Below are 18,249 nucleotides of genomic sequence, written 5' to 3' on the forward strand. Positions count from 1 at the left end.
TACAAAAATGTTTGTATGATGTACGTACCAGTCACAGGACGAAGATGAAAAAAGAGGGTGAAAAAAGCGGGCAACGAATTGGTGGACAAGGGCAGACAATCCTAATGCACATTGAAAGTGTCCAAACAATCACTGATTATCTCCCCTTATATTATCTTGTAAAAAAAAAAATGGCCTTGTCTGGGCTATGACTAAAAATTCAATACACAAAGTTAAGACACTCAAAGTGGACTCAGTTTACCTAAATATGGAATGGAAGTCCCTAGAATTAATAGAATTTTTTAATTTAAAAAAAAAATAAAAAATAAATAAAAAATCAAAATAAATAAACACCAGTCACTGCCATTTTTATATCAGTGAATAACACATTTAAATATTTTTTAAAAAGGTTTTTGAATCAATTTTTTTTTTATTTTGTCTAAATAAGATTTAGGAGGATTTGTTATGAGAATATGCAAAAATATGATAACATAATTATTTGAATTTCAAATAATTCCATATTTGATCTCACTTTATAGATTTTGTGTGGCGAAATTAAAAAATTCAAAATTTAATGATAGTTTGGAAGAAACTACAGTAGCCTTTACAGGACTAAATAAACTTCATTTAGTCCTGTAAATTTCCCCATATTTTTCACGTTCTTTTGATAAGTGAAGAATCAACTTTATAAGGGTTTAATTCTTTTTTCATAAGCTATACATCTATGTATATATATGATGATTGCAACGTCTTATCCGACGAGTGCCACTTCCTCAGACACTTAAAGTCCATGAGCCCAAAAATGACTTCCATTGCCACAGGACCATTTTAATAGACAAATGCCTGAGGGAGTATCTATACACAGATGATGTTACATAGTCTTAGCTTTGTACGACAGCTAAGTCTCTCTCTCTCGGTTTAAAATGGTGAGAACAAGCAAGAGCAAGATAGTCAGCAACAAGTTAAACTGCAGACCAGCTTAATGCGAGTACTGGTCTCCCGCTTTATGGTTTTTTTTAAAGCAGAGATTTGCTTCTAGAAAGGTTGCCTTCACCACGGCTTACGGGAGCCCTCTCCACCTCAACACACACACATACATACACACACGGTGCTAGTTGGCCGTTGACTACGAAAAAGGGTTCATTATATATATATATATATATATATATATGTTGCCTACATAACCCCTGAACGAGGAGGCTGGCCAGTGCCAGATAGGTGACCATTTGGGGAATGCTAGGCAACGTATGTGTTGGAGACAACTGCATCTAATATCACGCTTGATCGTCTTGTCCCTGTCTTGCCATCAGGACAAAGTGTTTCTGGATGAGAGAGTGTGGTAGATGACACTTTAAACCAAGTCAAGCGCAAGTCACAGCAAAAAGGAGGAGATAACCTTTTTGGTTTTACGGTCTACCATATGTGAGGTAATATCATGTCACGACAAATTCCTGAAAGAAATTATTGTATTTTTAGCAAAATGAGCAATTTATCGATTTTTTCTTTTTTTGGTATCGATTCTTCAAAGCATTTCCTTTTCAATGATATCTTAGCAATATTGGGCTCACTAATAAAATAAAAAAAAAAAAATTATTAATAATTTATTTTCCAAAAATTTTAAAGTAGTGTTTTTCATAAAAATAATGAAATATATTTTTTTTCACACTTCAAAACACAAAAGATAAAAAAATAAACACATTCAAAACTTGGATTTTCAACCTTAAAGTTTTTTTTTTTTTGTTTTTTTTACATAGGCATAACCACTTATCAAGGCTCAGAGACCACTCAAAGATAAGTGTACAGTAGTCAATTGGACAGTATAGTAATCGTTAGTAATGGCAATTCGGTAAATTTAACTTAAGTGGAACGGCTTATCAAGAACTTGTTTATGTTGGACTTGAAGACAACCATATTGTAGTCAGCTGGAAAGCAGGAAAATGGAAGACAATTCCACAGGTGTGCAGTTCTAAGAAAGAAGCTTTGTTCATGGAATCTATGTTTAGGTTTAGGCACAAATAAAGAGTGGGGGGGAATTATTGATAGTGTTTTCAGCTAGACAAGTGTTTCTTGTGAAAATTAGGCGAGGGGGGACCAGTTGAACACTTCATGAAAATAACGATAAAGCAGAGATAAACTTGCAACATCTCTTCTGTGAGATAGAGGTTGCACGGAAGATAAAAGGACATCTCCTACGAGGCTACAAAGTCTATTTTGAACTATATCAAGGCAGGATAAGTCCTTTCTAACAGCTCCTACCCAGATGTGGCAACAGTACTCCATGCTTGGACGTATCTGGCTCTTGTATAGATAGAGAACTGTATCAGCAGTGAGATATATACTGGATCGATAGAAGGATCCCAACATTTTTCCAGCGGCCTTGGCAACAGATTTGATGTACGTGTTCCATTTAAGATCAGGAGTAAAGGTCAAGCCCAGAAGTTTGTCAAAACTTGAGGCCTCCCCAAGACGAGAGCCATTCATTTTAATTGATGCCAGATGAAGATCAGAACGTTGATGATTTAAAGAGAGAAGCTTGGTTTTAGATGCATTAAAAGTAACCAGCCACTCCTTTCCCCATTGTACCACGTGCTAAAGAACAGGAGAGAATCGGAGTGAACTTGGTCATTTACAATCTTAGATGTGCTACCATAGATGGTAGTGTCATCAGCATAAATGTCTATGAATGATGTAAGGATGTGATTTGGAAGATCATTAATGTAGATCAGGAAAAGTGTTGGGCCCAGGATGGACCCCTGAGGGACTCCAGCATTAATACTGTGAGCTTCTGATTTTTTCCCATCAACTACTACGCTTATGAACCTATCAAAGAGAAATGATTTAATTATTAAGCCATTTCCAGCTATACCATAGCTAGAGATCTTGTGAAGTAAACTTTTATGCCATACCCTATCAAAGGCCTTTGATATGTCAAGAGCAATTGCCCTAGAAAGGTTGCCTCCGTCAACAGATTTGCTAATCCTATGAAATAACTAAGCACATCTGCTGTAGATCTAGCACAACAGAAACCATATTGTGTGTCACTAAGAAGGTTATTTTTGCTGAGATGGTTGATTACTTCTGTATTTAACACATATTCCAGCAACTTACTCATGACGCACAGGAGACTTATTGGCCTGTACTGAGAGGGGGATGAGCGATCACCTGAATTCTTAAATACAGGGCATACTGATGAGGTTTTCCACAGTGATGGGAAGCAATTCTCCTTAAGACAACGTTTAAATAGTTTTGTAAGTATGGGTGCTAGTTCTGGTTGAAATTTTTTTGAGTACTATAATTGGAATACCGTCACAGTTTGTTTTTTATCTATAATCTTCACCTGATTATTTTAAGCATATTTGTACCCACAAATAAAAAGGGAGATGGGTTAGCAAAAACAGAAAAAAAAAAAAAAAAAAAAAAACTTTAGATCACTCTGACTGACATAAAAAAACATTTAAAAATAAAATGTTCAATTTCAAGGTTATTTCACATGGTTAATGGATACGGTCCTTGCAAATCAAGCCAGAGATGACTTGTCTCGTCGGGTTCGAATCTATTGACTGGTGTTAATCGTGACACCCTGCACTGAAGATTCCCAAAAGGATGAAACAGTAGTGTCTGTAGGTATTTAATTATTATATTAAATAATTATATACAATGTCGATTATGAAAAAGAAAAAAAAGTACACCATTATAAAGTTCACTCTTCATTTAATAATCGGTGAAAATTTTGTATTGATTGAATAATTACTTGATTTTTGGTAGATTTTTAGCCCCAGAGATAGGAAGCGTCTGTGTTAATTAATCGCAATTAACAAAGATTTTTAAAAAAGTGAAACAAAAATCAAAGTAAAAACAGAATGTAAAAGATGAAATTAATTCCACTAATTTATTGCTACTCTTTTATTGCGGGGGGGGGGGGGCTAATTTTATAGATGAAAGTGGTTTCCGTTTGTTTTGTTCAAGCCAGGTGTAACGTTTTGCGGTTGTTGTACAGAATTAAAACTAATTAACAGAAAAAAAAAAAAAAAAAAAAAAAAGAAAAGAAAAGAAAAACCCCCAAAAAAGACAAAAAGAAAAAAAAAATTCTTTAATCAACGAAACGAAAATGTCATATTCCAAAAATAACAATTTGAATAAGTAGGTTGGTTTTATATATAAAGAATCATTTTTTTAATAGTAAACTGTATCCATTACAAGGTTGATTTTGATCTCGGTAGTTCAAATGGAGTTGTTTCCCTTTATTTAAAACAGCAGAGCAAAATACAAACTCGCTTACTCATTAAAATTTATTACTATTTTTTTTAGTTAAAAGAACTACTTGATCAATTAACGTGACGTTTGGAATACAATATTTTTGTTCTGTGACGGGTACGTAATAATCAAAGCTTCTGTATTTTTTTTTTTTTAAGGTTAAATTCTGGATATGCACCAGTTTTGTAAAATAAGATACCTAATGGTTTTAAAATTGCTTAATCGATATCGAAAAAAAAAAAAAAAAAAAAAGAAAGAAATTGGCTGCCAGCCATGAAAGTTTCAAAACATCGGAGACAGGAAAAGGCAGGCGCGGCTCTAATAGTAATGACGGCAAAAATAGTCGACAATCCTTCAACATATGGATTCGAACTTTGGGTAAATTTATATACGTCATTCCATCCTTACCCAAAAGGGATTGTACGTTTTTAACAGTAACACCCTGAAACACTTTCGTAGGCTATACAAATTTAACAAACCTTATCATTTCCGGCCATTCCAACCTTATAAAATCTAGCAGTTAACCTTTTTTTATAACCCACTAATCCTAAGTCTGAGTGGTGGTTGTAAAACTACTAGCTATTCTCAGAATAAAAAAAAAAAAAAAAAAAAAAAAAGACCCCCCCCCCCCCAAAAAAAACGCACTGGATTTAGCTTTCATAGCAAATTAATCTGGCTGCCTGGTGTTGCCCGGGTGTTCGTAGGTGTGTTGAGCAAAAATAAATAAATAAATAAATAAAAATAAAAAAAAGAAAGAAATAGGCAGGCAGACTCGAACCCATAACGCGAAGGTGGAAAAATAAAGTAAAAGAAAATCCGACATCTTAGCACTACTCCAGGACATGACCGGAAGTCTAAAGCGTTCAAATTTAAAATAGTCAATCAAAAATACAAAGAGGACTTGCAGAAATGGCATTGCCTTTAAACCTCCCACGAAAGCAAATTAAACATTTAAAGGTCGTTTTTAATGTGGGGAGAAAACCAGCTCCCCCAAAAAGGGGGCACTCTAGCAGTATCCAAATAAATAGTAATTGTCTCAGTATGAAGGGTTTCCCCTACATTGACCAAAAACCAACAGGTGTTTGCATTCGAATAGTTCCACTTTATTTATACGAAAAAGCCAAACAAACAACCAAGATGTTGCATCCATCGCCAAACCGGAAGTGGTGAAGGTTTAAATTAAGGCTAGTCAATCGAAAAGAGGGCATGACTTTCAAAAATATTGTCGAAAAAAAGCAACTCCTTTTAGAAAAGTGTCTAGTTGAAGGTGAAGGAATCAATGTTTTCAGCTAATTTTTCGATATTTGTTGTCCGAAGAGTCGAGCTTCAAAACGATACCGATCTCATGAATATCCATTGCCTCTGTCAAAAGCTTTAGACAGACATACATTTAAACAGACAGGTGAGATTTCTATAATAGAAGATTACTAACATTAAAATATGGCGTCACTAAGAGACATTATTTCGCCTGCCGTCAAGTCCATTTAATGCATAGGTCATTTCATCCATGTAAGATTGAAAAATACAAGAGAGAAAATCATTAAACGAACGTTCAATAACAGTATGAAGGGTTTCCTCTGTAGTGACCAAGCGGTTGCGTTTGAATAATTTCGCTTTATTTATACGAAAAAGACAAAAACACTGGAGACGACGGTACGGTGAGAATTTTGTTTAACTCGATCAAAAAAGAAGATAGAGATATTACGAGCTGGGAAGTATGCGAAAACTTCTCACAGAATCTAACTGACGCGAGAACTCCGACGCAAAAAACCTTTCATGGACATACACAAACGCTTGCACACATTTTGCCCTTTATACAATAATAGACTAGCCTGGGTGCCCGGTGTTGCCCAGGTGTTTGGAGGTGTGTATTCAGTAAAAAAAAAAAAAAAAAAAAAATAGAAAAAAAAGGTAGTAGGCAGGCAGGATTGAACCCGCGACGTGAAGGTGGAAAAGAAAGTGAAAGAAAATCTGACATCTTACCACTACTCCATGACACGACCAGAAGTTCGGAACATTAAAATTAGGCCAAGTCAGTCCAACCGATACGATGACTTGTAAAAAAATGTCTTGCAAAAAATCGACCCCTCCTTGTAGAAAAGTGCCCAGTTGAGGGTGAAGGAATTAATGATTTTGGCCAATTTTTTTTATATTTGTCATCCAAGACATTGCGCTTCAAAATGATACTGATTTCATGAAAATCCGTCGCCTCTGTCGAAAGTTTTAGCCAGACATACATACATTTAAACCGACAGGTGAGATTTATATTATAGACTAGCGTGGTTGCCTGGCGTTGCCCAGGTGCTTGGAGGTGCGTGTTGAGCAAAAAAAAAAAAAAAAATGTAGTAGACAGGCAGGTGAAAAAGAAAAGAAAAAAAAAACGTGACATGTTTGCTGCTGCATCCATTGCCAAACCAGAAGTGGCGAAAGTTTAAATTAAGGCTAGTCAATCGAAAAGAGGGAATGACTTGAAAATATCAGCGAAAAAAGTGACCTGTCCTTGTAGAAAAGGGTCTAGTTGAAGGTGAAGAAATTAATGCTTTTAGCAAATTTTTCGATATTTGTCATCCAAAGGGTTAAGCTTCAAAACGATACCAATCTCGTGAAAATCTGTCGCCTCTGTTAAAAGTTTTAGGTAGACATACAAACATACATAAATTTAAACAGACAGGCGAGATTCATGTTATAGATTCAAAGATAATGAACATTTATTTTTAGGGGGTAAACTGTCTATATATATTTTTTCTTTTTGTCAAGTTTTACTTGGTGTTCATATTGTAATATCCTGAAAAGTATCTCACTTTTGGAGAGTATCACTCTGCATTAATACAATCATGTTTTTATTTTAATTTTTTATTTTTAGTTAATTGCAAAAGAGATTCTTTGGCCAGTAAAATAATAAAAAAGAAAATTTTAAATGGCGTCTGCCTTCGCTTATTTTAAAGAGATAATTTGTTTTTAATATAGAGAAAAATTCATTTTTTTTTTTTTTTTTTGCTGGAGCAAAAAAAAAAAAAAAGACATTTAAAATTTTTTATCAATAAAGATAAAATATAAAAAATATATAAAGTTTCAAACTTTTTTAATTTGAATTATTCGGGTTACTATTTTCATCTTGATTGTTATTTTCAACAATGTTTCGCCGGCTGTCACCTCAGAACTTCTCCAAAAGGAATTTTTACAACTTAGACATCTTTATTCCATCCAAGTTCGAGTTTCATTAGGTTTTCCAAAATTGAAAAGATACACCTAGAGAAGGTTGGAGGTTACATCGGCCGAAACCAAGATAAGAATAGGCCGAATAATACAAATTAAAACATTTAAATAAAATTTGGTACTTGTCCAGAAATCATCTTACATTGAAAAATAAAGAAAAATCTGTATGATGTACGTACCCGTGACGAAAAGAAAATATCATATTCCAAAAGTCGTGTAAATTGATAAAGTAATTTAATTTTTAACTAAGAAAATCAAATTTTATGAGTAACAAAGGAGCACTTGTTTTGTGTCGCCATCTTGAAAATAGTTTCATGAAACAAGGGAGATAACTAAATTCAAACTTTCGGAATGTTTACTGAATTGCCATTAATCGCTTAAAAATGAAACTACCGGTAAAACTTGCGGAGAATACGCTGTTTTACGATTGTTTTAAAAATGGGACGGAAATTTAAATTTCGTTCAGTTTTAATTTTTTTTTTTTTAATTGTGCCCCCACCCCAAAGGAAAGTAATCGAAAGAATAACATTGAACAATAGTACTATAAAAAAAAGAAAAGATTTTATAAAATAAAATTATATTAACAAAAACGAATTTAATTTTTAAACGAAAAAAGTAGATTTAGTATACTTTTTTTTCTTTTTTTTTTTACATTAGTCCAACTCAACTCACCGTTCACATTGGAAATGTCGACTTTAACAGGTTTTCGGCTATGCTAAACATAACCTATGCTTACAACAAATAAATACCCCATGTTAAGAACGGCTTTCGGAATAGACACTTTTTCCCCATGTTAAGAACGGCTTTCGAAATAGACACCTTGCCAGCATACTCGAAAAACCTATAAAAGTTGACATGTCGAATGTGAACGATGTGTTGGACGTAATGTAAAAATGTTAAAAAGCTATTCTAGTAAATGACCTAACAATTTAATAAACAAACATATCGTAAAAAACTGAATTTAATTTAAATATGAAAAAAAAAAAAAAAAAAATTAAATTTAGTAATCAAGTAAAAAGTGTATTTTTACTTGATGTAAAACCGATGTAAATAATTCTGAAATTTTTTTTATTTTTATTGTGCAATAATTTTTATCAGTTTGAAATGTGTTAAACATTAAAAAACAACAACAAAAAAAGCATTGTTAATGATCGTTTTGTGCAGAAAAAAAAAAAAAAAAAAAGAAAAAAGTCCACCGATATCGGCCCACTGCTACGAATTCGGACTAGGGGCATGTGAGCGATAAAAGCGAAAGTAAAAATAGAGAGAGGTTCCCAAGTTCGACAAAATACACCCGAAGAAGGTCGGAGGTTACATAGGTCGAAACGTCGTTGCGCAAGTAACAATCAAAATGAAAGCAGTTGTCCGAGGAATCCAAATAATACGTGAATAATTTGAATAAGAATAGAATTATATTTTAGTAATCGTTTATTCTGTCGACCAAGCAAAGCAAAAGCACTAATTAATATTTTTCACTTTTAATGTCGAGGGTTATGGGTTCGAATCCTCAAATGAGCGGAAGGGGGGGGGGTAAAGATTTATTTAGTTTATAAACGGTACAGAAATTAGGTAGTTACAAAAAGACATTATCAGTTTTTTTTTTCTTTCATTTTAATAAAAGAATTTTAATTCTAAAATTAAAGATGCATGGTGCAATATGCATGCACCCAGAAAAAAAAAAATGGGTGTGACAAGAAAAAACAAATGGAATGTTTGTTAGAGATAATAATAATAATTCTGGTTTCGTTTATCAACGTCTCTCTGGAAAGGGATGGGATTCATTCCCAGAGGATTTCCCTTAATCCCGGCTTCAAACCAGGAGCTTCAAAGATCAAGGGGTTTCCTAAGGATGTTGGTGGTACTTATAATTGCAGAGGTTTGAAGGCCGCCTAAAACATCGGGGAGTTGTAGTTTTTTTCAATTGTCCTTCCAGACGACTTGATACTACTCCTAGTGTACCAACTACGGCCGGGATTATTTGTGTTTTAACCCCGTGTATTATTATTATAATAATAATATTAATAATAAATATGCATTATATCAATAAATAAAATATATATTTAATAGGGTTAAACTTTAAAGGGTACTTTTGCAAATACTATGCTTTTTTTATGTAGTATTTAAGTTTCGGTATTTTTGTTTATGAAATTGTTTGAAAGTGCAGAACTGCAGAATAGTTAAAAAAAAAAAAAAAAAAAAAAAAACCTTCTCCATGTTAATAATGGGATTATTAACGTAATGGCAATTCGGAATTTTGACTCATTGTTCTAAGGGAGGTAATCCTATTTTACTAAGATTTGAAAGAAAAAAAGGCGCTTCTACACTCTTATGACGAAATTCAGTAGTCGATAAATAAAGTTTTCAGATGAAAAAAAAAAACCAATGGTTTCTACTGATTTTTTGTCTATTCTAATAAGTTACAATGTTAGCTTTAAAATTATGCAGTTGAAATTACCTGCATATTACTGAATTATTAAAAAAAAGCAACACACCTTTAATCGTGTTAGCAGGTGAAAAATTGCGGTCATCTTGTTTAAATAAAAACGGAAAGTTACTTCCCTTTTGAACTCTCCTGTCTTACGATCGTTTTCATCAAATTCTATTTTTATTACAATTTCCGAAATTTCGCCCTAAATAGTGTAGAAGCGGCGAAAAAAAAAAAAATCTCGATTACTTCATTTAATGTAGCAAAGTTTTATCACATTAAAAAAAAAAAAGAAAAGTAAAATGCAACGATATTGCAATTTTTATTAAAACATTCGAGTAATTGTAAGAATTTTTTTTTTCATTTAAGTATAATAGAGTTACCTCCCTTTGAATAATGAGTTAAGATTCTGAATTGCCAACGTTATTTCAGCACGGTCCATATTCTGCATAAATACCCTTTAAAAAGGTTTTTAAAAAAAATGTATTACAAGTTAAAGGAAAGATTTTTAAAATGTTATGGAAGGATAGAAATGATACAATTTCAATCTTGATAAAAAAAAACCAACAACAAAAAACGGCGTTTATGCACTTATGTTACCGCGCTTTAAAAAAAAAAAAAATATTTTCAAGTTTTACGATATCCCTTTTTTTTTTTTGGTAATGTCCAAGATCAGTGCTCGAATAAAAAAAAAAAAAAAAAAAGAAATCAAACTGCCGGAAGTGGATACAGAACGAAATGAAACAGAAAACCGAAACCTTATATTAAAAAAAAAAAAAATACTTTGGGTTTAACACTTGTCTTATGACGGAAAAAAATTTCTTGTATTATCAAATAATAAAACATTTTATTCAGACAAAATTAATTTAGTTTTACCACAAAACAAATTGTTTTGTGATATATATATATATATATATATATATATATATATTAAAAGATTTTATAATATATAATTTAAAAAATTAAATAAAACTTTATAATATATAATTTATATAATTGTTTTTTTTTTGTTGTTTGGTCGTAAAACAAGTGTAAAAACTAAATTATTTTTTAATAAAATGTTTCATTATTTTATAATACAAGTTTTGTTTGTTTGTTTGTTTAAAAGTCTTTGTTTGTTTGTTTGTTTCATGATAACAAAGTGTTAAAACTAAATTTTTTAAGACAAATAAATATATGGTTTCGTTTTTCGTGTCTTGACTCCATGATGACTCCGTTCTATAATCAACCGTTTCATTTTTCCGGGCACTGATCTTGGACATTACCCTTTTTTTTTTATTAGATTGTTAGGTGAAAGTACTGAATAATCACAAAACACTCCCTTCCCCATATTAAGAATGGCTTTCTAAATAATAGCGTTATTATTTCAGCACAGTAACTTTTCTCCATATGTACAAAAACAAACAAACAAAAAAAAACGTAATTGTTTGTAACAAGATATTTCAAAGAAAAGAACGATGACGAAAGAAAAATGCCAAAATTGGAAAAGTTAGTATAATCACCCCCAACCGCCGCATGCTAAGAACGGCTTTCGGAATAAAGACCCTCAACTTCCCCCATGTTTCAAGGTAGAGGGTGTTTATTCCGAAAGCCGTTCTTAACATGGGGAAGTTTATATTATACTGGGTTCGGTCGTAAAAAATACCCTTTATTTTTCTATTATTAAAGATTAACATCCTCAGCTAAGTTACCCCCCCCCTAAAAAAAAAATGAGATTCTACTTTTTTAGGCGATTACGTGCGAACACCATAAAAAAACTGGAAGGAAAAACATTTTAGAATTTACGTGAGAAATCCTTAAAAAGGTCCGCATATAAATTTAACGTAAAATTACGCCCCCCCCTTTTCGAGGTCATTCTAGCGTTTTAGGACAGTTAACCATTTTTCCGTGCATTTTACGGAGTAAGGTTCTACATGGGGAATTACTGCGGTTTTACGATCTTACCACTCGGACTTTGGAGTGGTAATGCGTTTTTTTTGTTTTCTTTTGCTGTTTGCTACTTCTGCAGTTTACGAACCGTGCTATTTTTATTTATTTTTAGATAAAATGTCAAAATGCTAAATTCAATTTTTTTTTATATATACTAATGCTATAAAACTGCTACATTAAATAAAGTTGAAAATCATTTTTTCTTACAATTCTTAGTAAAATAGAATTATCTTCCCTCAGAACAATGAGTTAAGATTCCGAAATGTTATTTAGAAACCCATTCTTAACATGGGGAGAGCGTTTTTTTGTGATGTTTATGCACTTTTGTTTCCGCGCTATTATTTTAAAATAGTATTTTCAAATTAAATTCAAGTTTTACGATATCATCATTATTAAATTGTTAAGTGAAAGTAGTGTTAGAAAACACCTTCCCCTCCTTATGTTAAGAAGGGCTTTCTAAATAACATTATTCCAGCACGGTAACAAAAGTACACAATTACCTTTTTTTTTTTTTTTTTTTTTTTTTTTTTTTTAACTATTCTGTACTTTCACCTAATAACCAAAAGATTCTGTAAAACTTGCACTTATTGTATTGTGCTGAAATAACGTTATTATTTACAAAGCCATTCTTAACACGCAGAGGGAAGGTGCTTTGTAACTATTCTGTACTTTCACCTAACAATAAAAAAAAAAAAAAAATAAAAAAAAAAAAAAATAAAATAAAAAAAAGAAAAAATAAAAAAAAAAATAAAGAAAAAACGGACGTCCGTACACGTACCCCTGTAGCGAAATACGCATCAACTCCGACGTTGTACGCAGTTCAACTTAGGGAGCACCTAGTTTTTTATTTTTTTTATTTTGGCTTGTTAGGATTGTTTTTTGGGTTTTTTTTTTGATATTTTTTTATTTTGGCTTGTTCGGATTTTATTTATTTTTTTTTTTGTGGGATATTTTTTTTATTTTGGCTTGAACTTTGCGAATTATTTTGTTATGATTTTTTGGTGCTAGTGCAGTAGTTGCAGTAGTGCACTTATTGATCCGCGCTATTTTTAAATAGTATTTTCAAGTTTAATTAAAATTTTACGATAACTTATTTTTTATTTAAAAATAAAAATTTCAAGTTGGTTTAAATTTTGCGGATTCTTTTCTTATTGTTTTTGTATTCTTTTGTTATTTATTTATTTTTATTTTGGCCGGATTTAACAAACAAACAAAATCAAGACAAAGCAAAAAAAAAAAAAAAAAAAAAAAAAATTTGGTGCTTATGCACTTATGTTACCAATAAATAAATAAATAAACTAGGCCACACAAATTATTTCCTTAATGTTCCCTAAGTCGAACTGCGTACAACATCGGAGCCGATTCGTATTTCGCCAGAGGGATCACTCGTGTACGTCAGTCAGAAATAAAAAAAATATCGTAAAACTTGAAAATACTATTTTTAAAAATTAGCACAGTACAATAAATGAATACCCGCTACTATTTCAGCACGGTCCTTAAAATGCAGAAGTAGCATTTTTCGGTACAGAGTCTGCAGAGAGTGATCGGACGTAAATAATAACGTTATTATTTAAAAAGCCATTCTTAACATGGGGAGGGTGTTTTGTACCTATTCTATACTTCAACCTTACAATTGAATAAAAAATAAAACAAAACTTTAATTAAACTTGGAAATACGATTAAAAAAATAGCGCGGATCACTCTCTGCACTAGCACCCATTTTTTTTTTTTTTTTTTGTCAAACTGGCACAAGATAGAATACGCTAAAAATGAGGGATCATTTCACGTTAAATTCATATATGAAACTGATCCTCTACTATAAATTCTAAAATATTTTTTCCGGAATGTATACACGTAGTCGCTTAAAAAATAAAATCTCATGAATAGCTGTAATTGTTAATTGGCAATTGCACTATTTTCATTTTTTAACCATTTTTTTTAGGTTTAAGATTAAAAGGAATAAATAAAATACTTTATTGTAATAAAAATTGTTTTTAAAAGATCCTTACGAATGTAGAAATTGAAATAAACATTCAATAAATAAAACAAACGTTAACAGTTTATGATATTCGTAACAAATCTTATCAAAATAGACTTGATGACCATTTTTTTTTCTTATCTGTTATTAATGGGTCAAACTTCTTTGGATATAAATATAGAAATAAAAATATTATGTTTTTAACAGACACTTTTTTTTTTTTTTTTAGATTATTATTACTAAACTTTTAAAATTGTAACTTAATAAACTAAGCTATAACATATCACCATAAGTATTTAGTTTCTAAAGGGTAAAAAGAACACGCTAACAACAAAAATAATCAAAATACAATCAAACATTTATAGCACGTTTGATCTTCCATAGAAAATAAAAACCCGACAATCGTTAACGATTTTTTCTTTCGTCTCGCGACTCACAAGAAGAGAAACCGATTAGTATCGAGTTTTCTAGAGCGATAAAACGGAACCTGTGTGACAAATTAACAATAGTGGAGCCTCACCTGCTTCGTGGCGGACAATAACCTGCTGGCTTTCGTCTTGCAAAACCTCAGTTAGAATTGAAACGGCGTAATCATCCTGCATTTGACCGAGACAGTAGGCTAGTTCGTGTTTAAGTAAAGCAGACGGATCGGAAAACGTGCCTGCGATCGCGTTAATCGCCTTCTTTCCACCAAGATTCCGCAGGGTGAACAGAGCTCTGAATCGTTCCGTTAATGGCTGGTTCTGATCTCGCAGAATTTTGGCAATTTGCGATATAGAATCGTTCGAGTTTCTCATTTTGTCAATGGCAGCCATGATTATCGGTTCGTCTACACGTGTTTTGTCAAGTTGTGGAACAGGGGCAGATAATCCCTGTTGGTTTAGCCTCCAAGGCAAAAAGGGCAGATAACTTTTACTATCTACAAGCAAGAAAAAAAAAAACTGTCGTCTCTTTTTCTTTACCCCCCCCCCTATCAAAGAACGTTTTGGTCAATGGATCAAATAATGAAACTCACCAATTTTGAAATTTGGAACTATTCTCTTTAAAGAATTTTCTTTGATTCTTAAATCCCTACACCCTCTTCTCCATCATTACTCCTTCTCTCTTGTCAGTATTCATTTCTTTGCCATGAAGGGTCGGAAAGTAAGATTGGAAAGTCAGCGCCCCAGAAAAGGAGCACTCTGATCCTACAAAAGATGCCTGTGCAGCCCCGTCGGCATGCCTCGCCGGAGGCACCTCAGGCGATTAACGATAAACTAATCCCCTTCTCAAAGAGAGAAGGAAAAACCTGGAAGGGTCGACCTCCTAGAACCGCACAGGACCAGCAGTACACCACAGTCAACAGGTCATTACATGAATGACCTGTTGATTGTGGCAGCCCAGGGCTAAAACGCTATGGGGCAAAACTGACTGTTGCCATAAACAGCATAACCACTATTCCTTTCGTAACAAACTGGACACTTTTAAAAAACGCTACCTGCTTTCCAGGTTGAACAAAACAGGGTCTAAAACTGATTTTGAGGCCCATCGAATGTCCATTTTTACTTGTTTCTCCGCTGAGACAAAGTCAGATTTTAATGTGGATATATTTCCAGTGCCCCCAAATGGAGTACTCTGGATTGTTATAAAAATAAAAAATAATGCTTCTACAGAATTGGGATGAGATTTTGTACTCGCTAAATGGAGTTTTCAGATAAAAATTATGGTTTTAACTGATTTTTTCTTTGTAAATTCTAATAAATTACAATGGTAGTTTCCAAATTATGCAGTCGAAATTACCTGAATTGTACTGAATTATTAAACAAAACAACTTTAATCGTGTTAAAAGGTTAAAAATTTCGGCCATATTGTTTAAATCAAAACGGAAAATTATCTCCCTTTTGAACTCTCCTATGTCTTACAATAATTTTCATCAAATTCTATTTTTTTATTTCCTTTAATAAATACTTTTCTACCTTATCGATTTTCATTTGCATTAAATAAATTTGCATTGAATTAATTTGTATTTAATTAAATTTTTATTAAATAAGTAATTATTTGATAAAAAGTATTTAATTAATTTATTTGAATATAATATAATTGTATTTAATATATTTGTGTTTAATATATTTGTGTTAAATAAATTAGTATTTAATAAATTTGTATTCAATTTAATACATTTGCATGAGATATATTTGTATTTTATATATTTGAATTAAAAACATTTATATCTAATAAACTGTTTAAATAAATTTGTATTTAATATATTTGTATTAAATAAATTTGTATTAAATAAATTTGTATTAAATAAATTTTTATTTAATATATTTGTATGTAAAAAAATTTTATTTAATATATTTGTATTATATATTTGAATTAAAAACATTTATATCTAATAAACTGTTTAAATAAATTTGTATTTAATATATTTTTATTAAATAAATTTGTATTAAATAAATTTGTATTAAATAAATTTGTATTTAATATATTTGTATGTAAGAAATTTTATTTAATATATTTGTATTTTATATATTTGAATTAAAAACATTTATATCTAATAAACTGTTTAAGTAAATTTGTATTTAATATATTTGTATTTAATATATTTGTATTAAATAAATTTGTATTAAATAAATTTGTATTTAATATATTTGTATTTAAAAATTTTTTATTTAATATATTTGTATTTTATATATTTGAATTAAAAACATTTATATCTAATAAACTGTATTAAATAAATTTGTATTTAATATATTTGTATAAAATAAATTTGTATTAAATAAATTTTTATTTAATTTATTTGTATTTAAAAAAAATTTATATAATATATTTGTATTTTATATATTTGAATTAAATAAATTTGTATTTATTATATCTGTATTAAATAAATTTGTATTTAATATATCTGTATTAAATAAATTTGTATGTAATAAATTTATATTTAATAAATTTTTATTTAATATATTTGTATTTAAAAAAAATTTATTTAATATATTTGTATTTTATATATTTGAATTAAAAAAATTTATATCTAATAAACTGTATTAAATAAATTTGTATTTAATATATTTGTATTAAATAAATTTGTATTTAATATATTTGTATTTAAAATTTTTTTATTTAATATATTTTTATTAAATAAATTTGTATTTAATATATTTGTATTAAATAAATTTGTATTTAATATATCTGTATTAAATAAATTTGTATGTAATAAAGTTATATTTAATAAATTTTTATTTAATATATTTGTATATAAAAATTTTTTATTTAATATATTTGTATTTTATATATTTGAATTAAAAACATTTATATCTAATAAACTGTTTAAATAAATTTGTATTTAATATATTTGTATTAAATAAATTTGTATTAAATAAATTTGTATTAAATAAATTTTTATTTAATATATTTGTATTTAAAGATTTTTTATATAATATATTTGTATTTTATATATTTGAATTAAATAAATTTGTATTTAATATATCTGTATTAAATACATTTGTATTTAATATATCTGTATTAAATAAATTTGTATGTAATAAATTTATATTTAATAAATTTTTATTTAATATATTTGTATTTAAAAAAAATTTATTTAATATATTTGTATTTTATATATTTGAATTAAAAACATTTATATCTAATAAACTGTTTAAATAAATTTGTATTTAATATATTTGTATTAAATAAATTTGTATTTAATATATTTGTATTTAAAAAATTTTTATTTAATAAATTTGTATTAAATAAATTTGTATTAAATAAATTTGTATTAAATAAATTTATATTTAATAAATTTGTATTTAATATATTTGTATTTTATATATTTGAATTAAAAACATTTGTATCTAATAATTTGTTTAAATAAATTTGTATTTAATAAATTTATATTTAATAAATTTGTATTAAATAAATTTGTATTTAATAAATTGTATTTGAGAAATTTGTATTTAAGAAACTTATATTTAAGAAATTTGTGTGTAATGCATTTGTATTTAATAAATTTTTATATAATAAATTTGTATTTAAAAATTTTAATTTAATATATTTGTATTCAATAAATTTGTATGAAAAAATGTTATTTAATATATTTGTATTTAATAAATTTGTATTTAGAAAATTTGTATTTAATAAATTTTCATCAAATATAGTGATATTTAAGAAATATTTATTTAATAAATTTGTATTTAATAAATTTCTAGTTAATAAATTTTTATTTAATAAATTTTTATTTAATAAATTTATAGGTAATAAATTTTTATTTAATAAATTTGTATTTAATCAATTTGTATTTAATCAATTTGTATTCAAGAAATTTTTTATTAAATTTGTATTAAACAAATTTATATTTGATATATTTGTATTTAATAAATTTGTATAAAAAAATTCGTATTTAATAAATATGTATTTAATATATTTGTATCTAATAAAGTTGGATTTAACAAATTTGAATTTAATATAATTGTATTTAATAACTTTGTATTTA

At 29.1% G+C, this 18,249-nt stretch overlaps 1 protein-coding gene across 1 annotated transcript in view; it reads right to left on the minus strand.

Annotated features, from left to right (window-relative positions):
• The window catches only part of LOC145296957 (deoxyhypusine hydroxylase-like), a 52,762-nt gene extending 38,073 nt beyond the window's left edge, over positions 1-14,689 (minus strand). The window contains exon 1 of the mRNA XM_080143180.1: positions 14,302-14,689. Coding sequence (XP_079999306.1) covers positions 14,302-14,596 — 295 coding nt within the window. The 5' untranslated portion in view covers positions 14,597-14,689. The remainder of the gene's footprint in view (positions 1-14,301) is intronic.
• Positions 14,690-18,249: the final 3,560 nt, after the last annotated feature.

Source organism: Euprymna scolopes, chromosome 17, assembly GCF_053919585.1.
Source record: "Euprymna scolopes isolate OS-2025 chromosome 17, ASM5391958v1, whole genome shotgun sequence".
NCBI classification, from domain to species: domain Eukaryota; kingdom Metazoa; phylum Mollusca; class Cephalopoda; order Sepiida; family Sepiolidae; genus Euprymna; species Euprymna scolopes.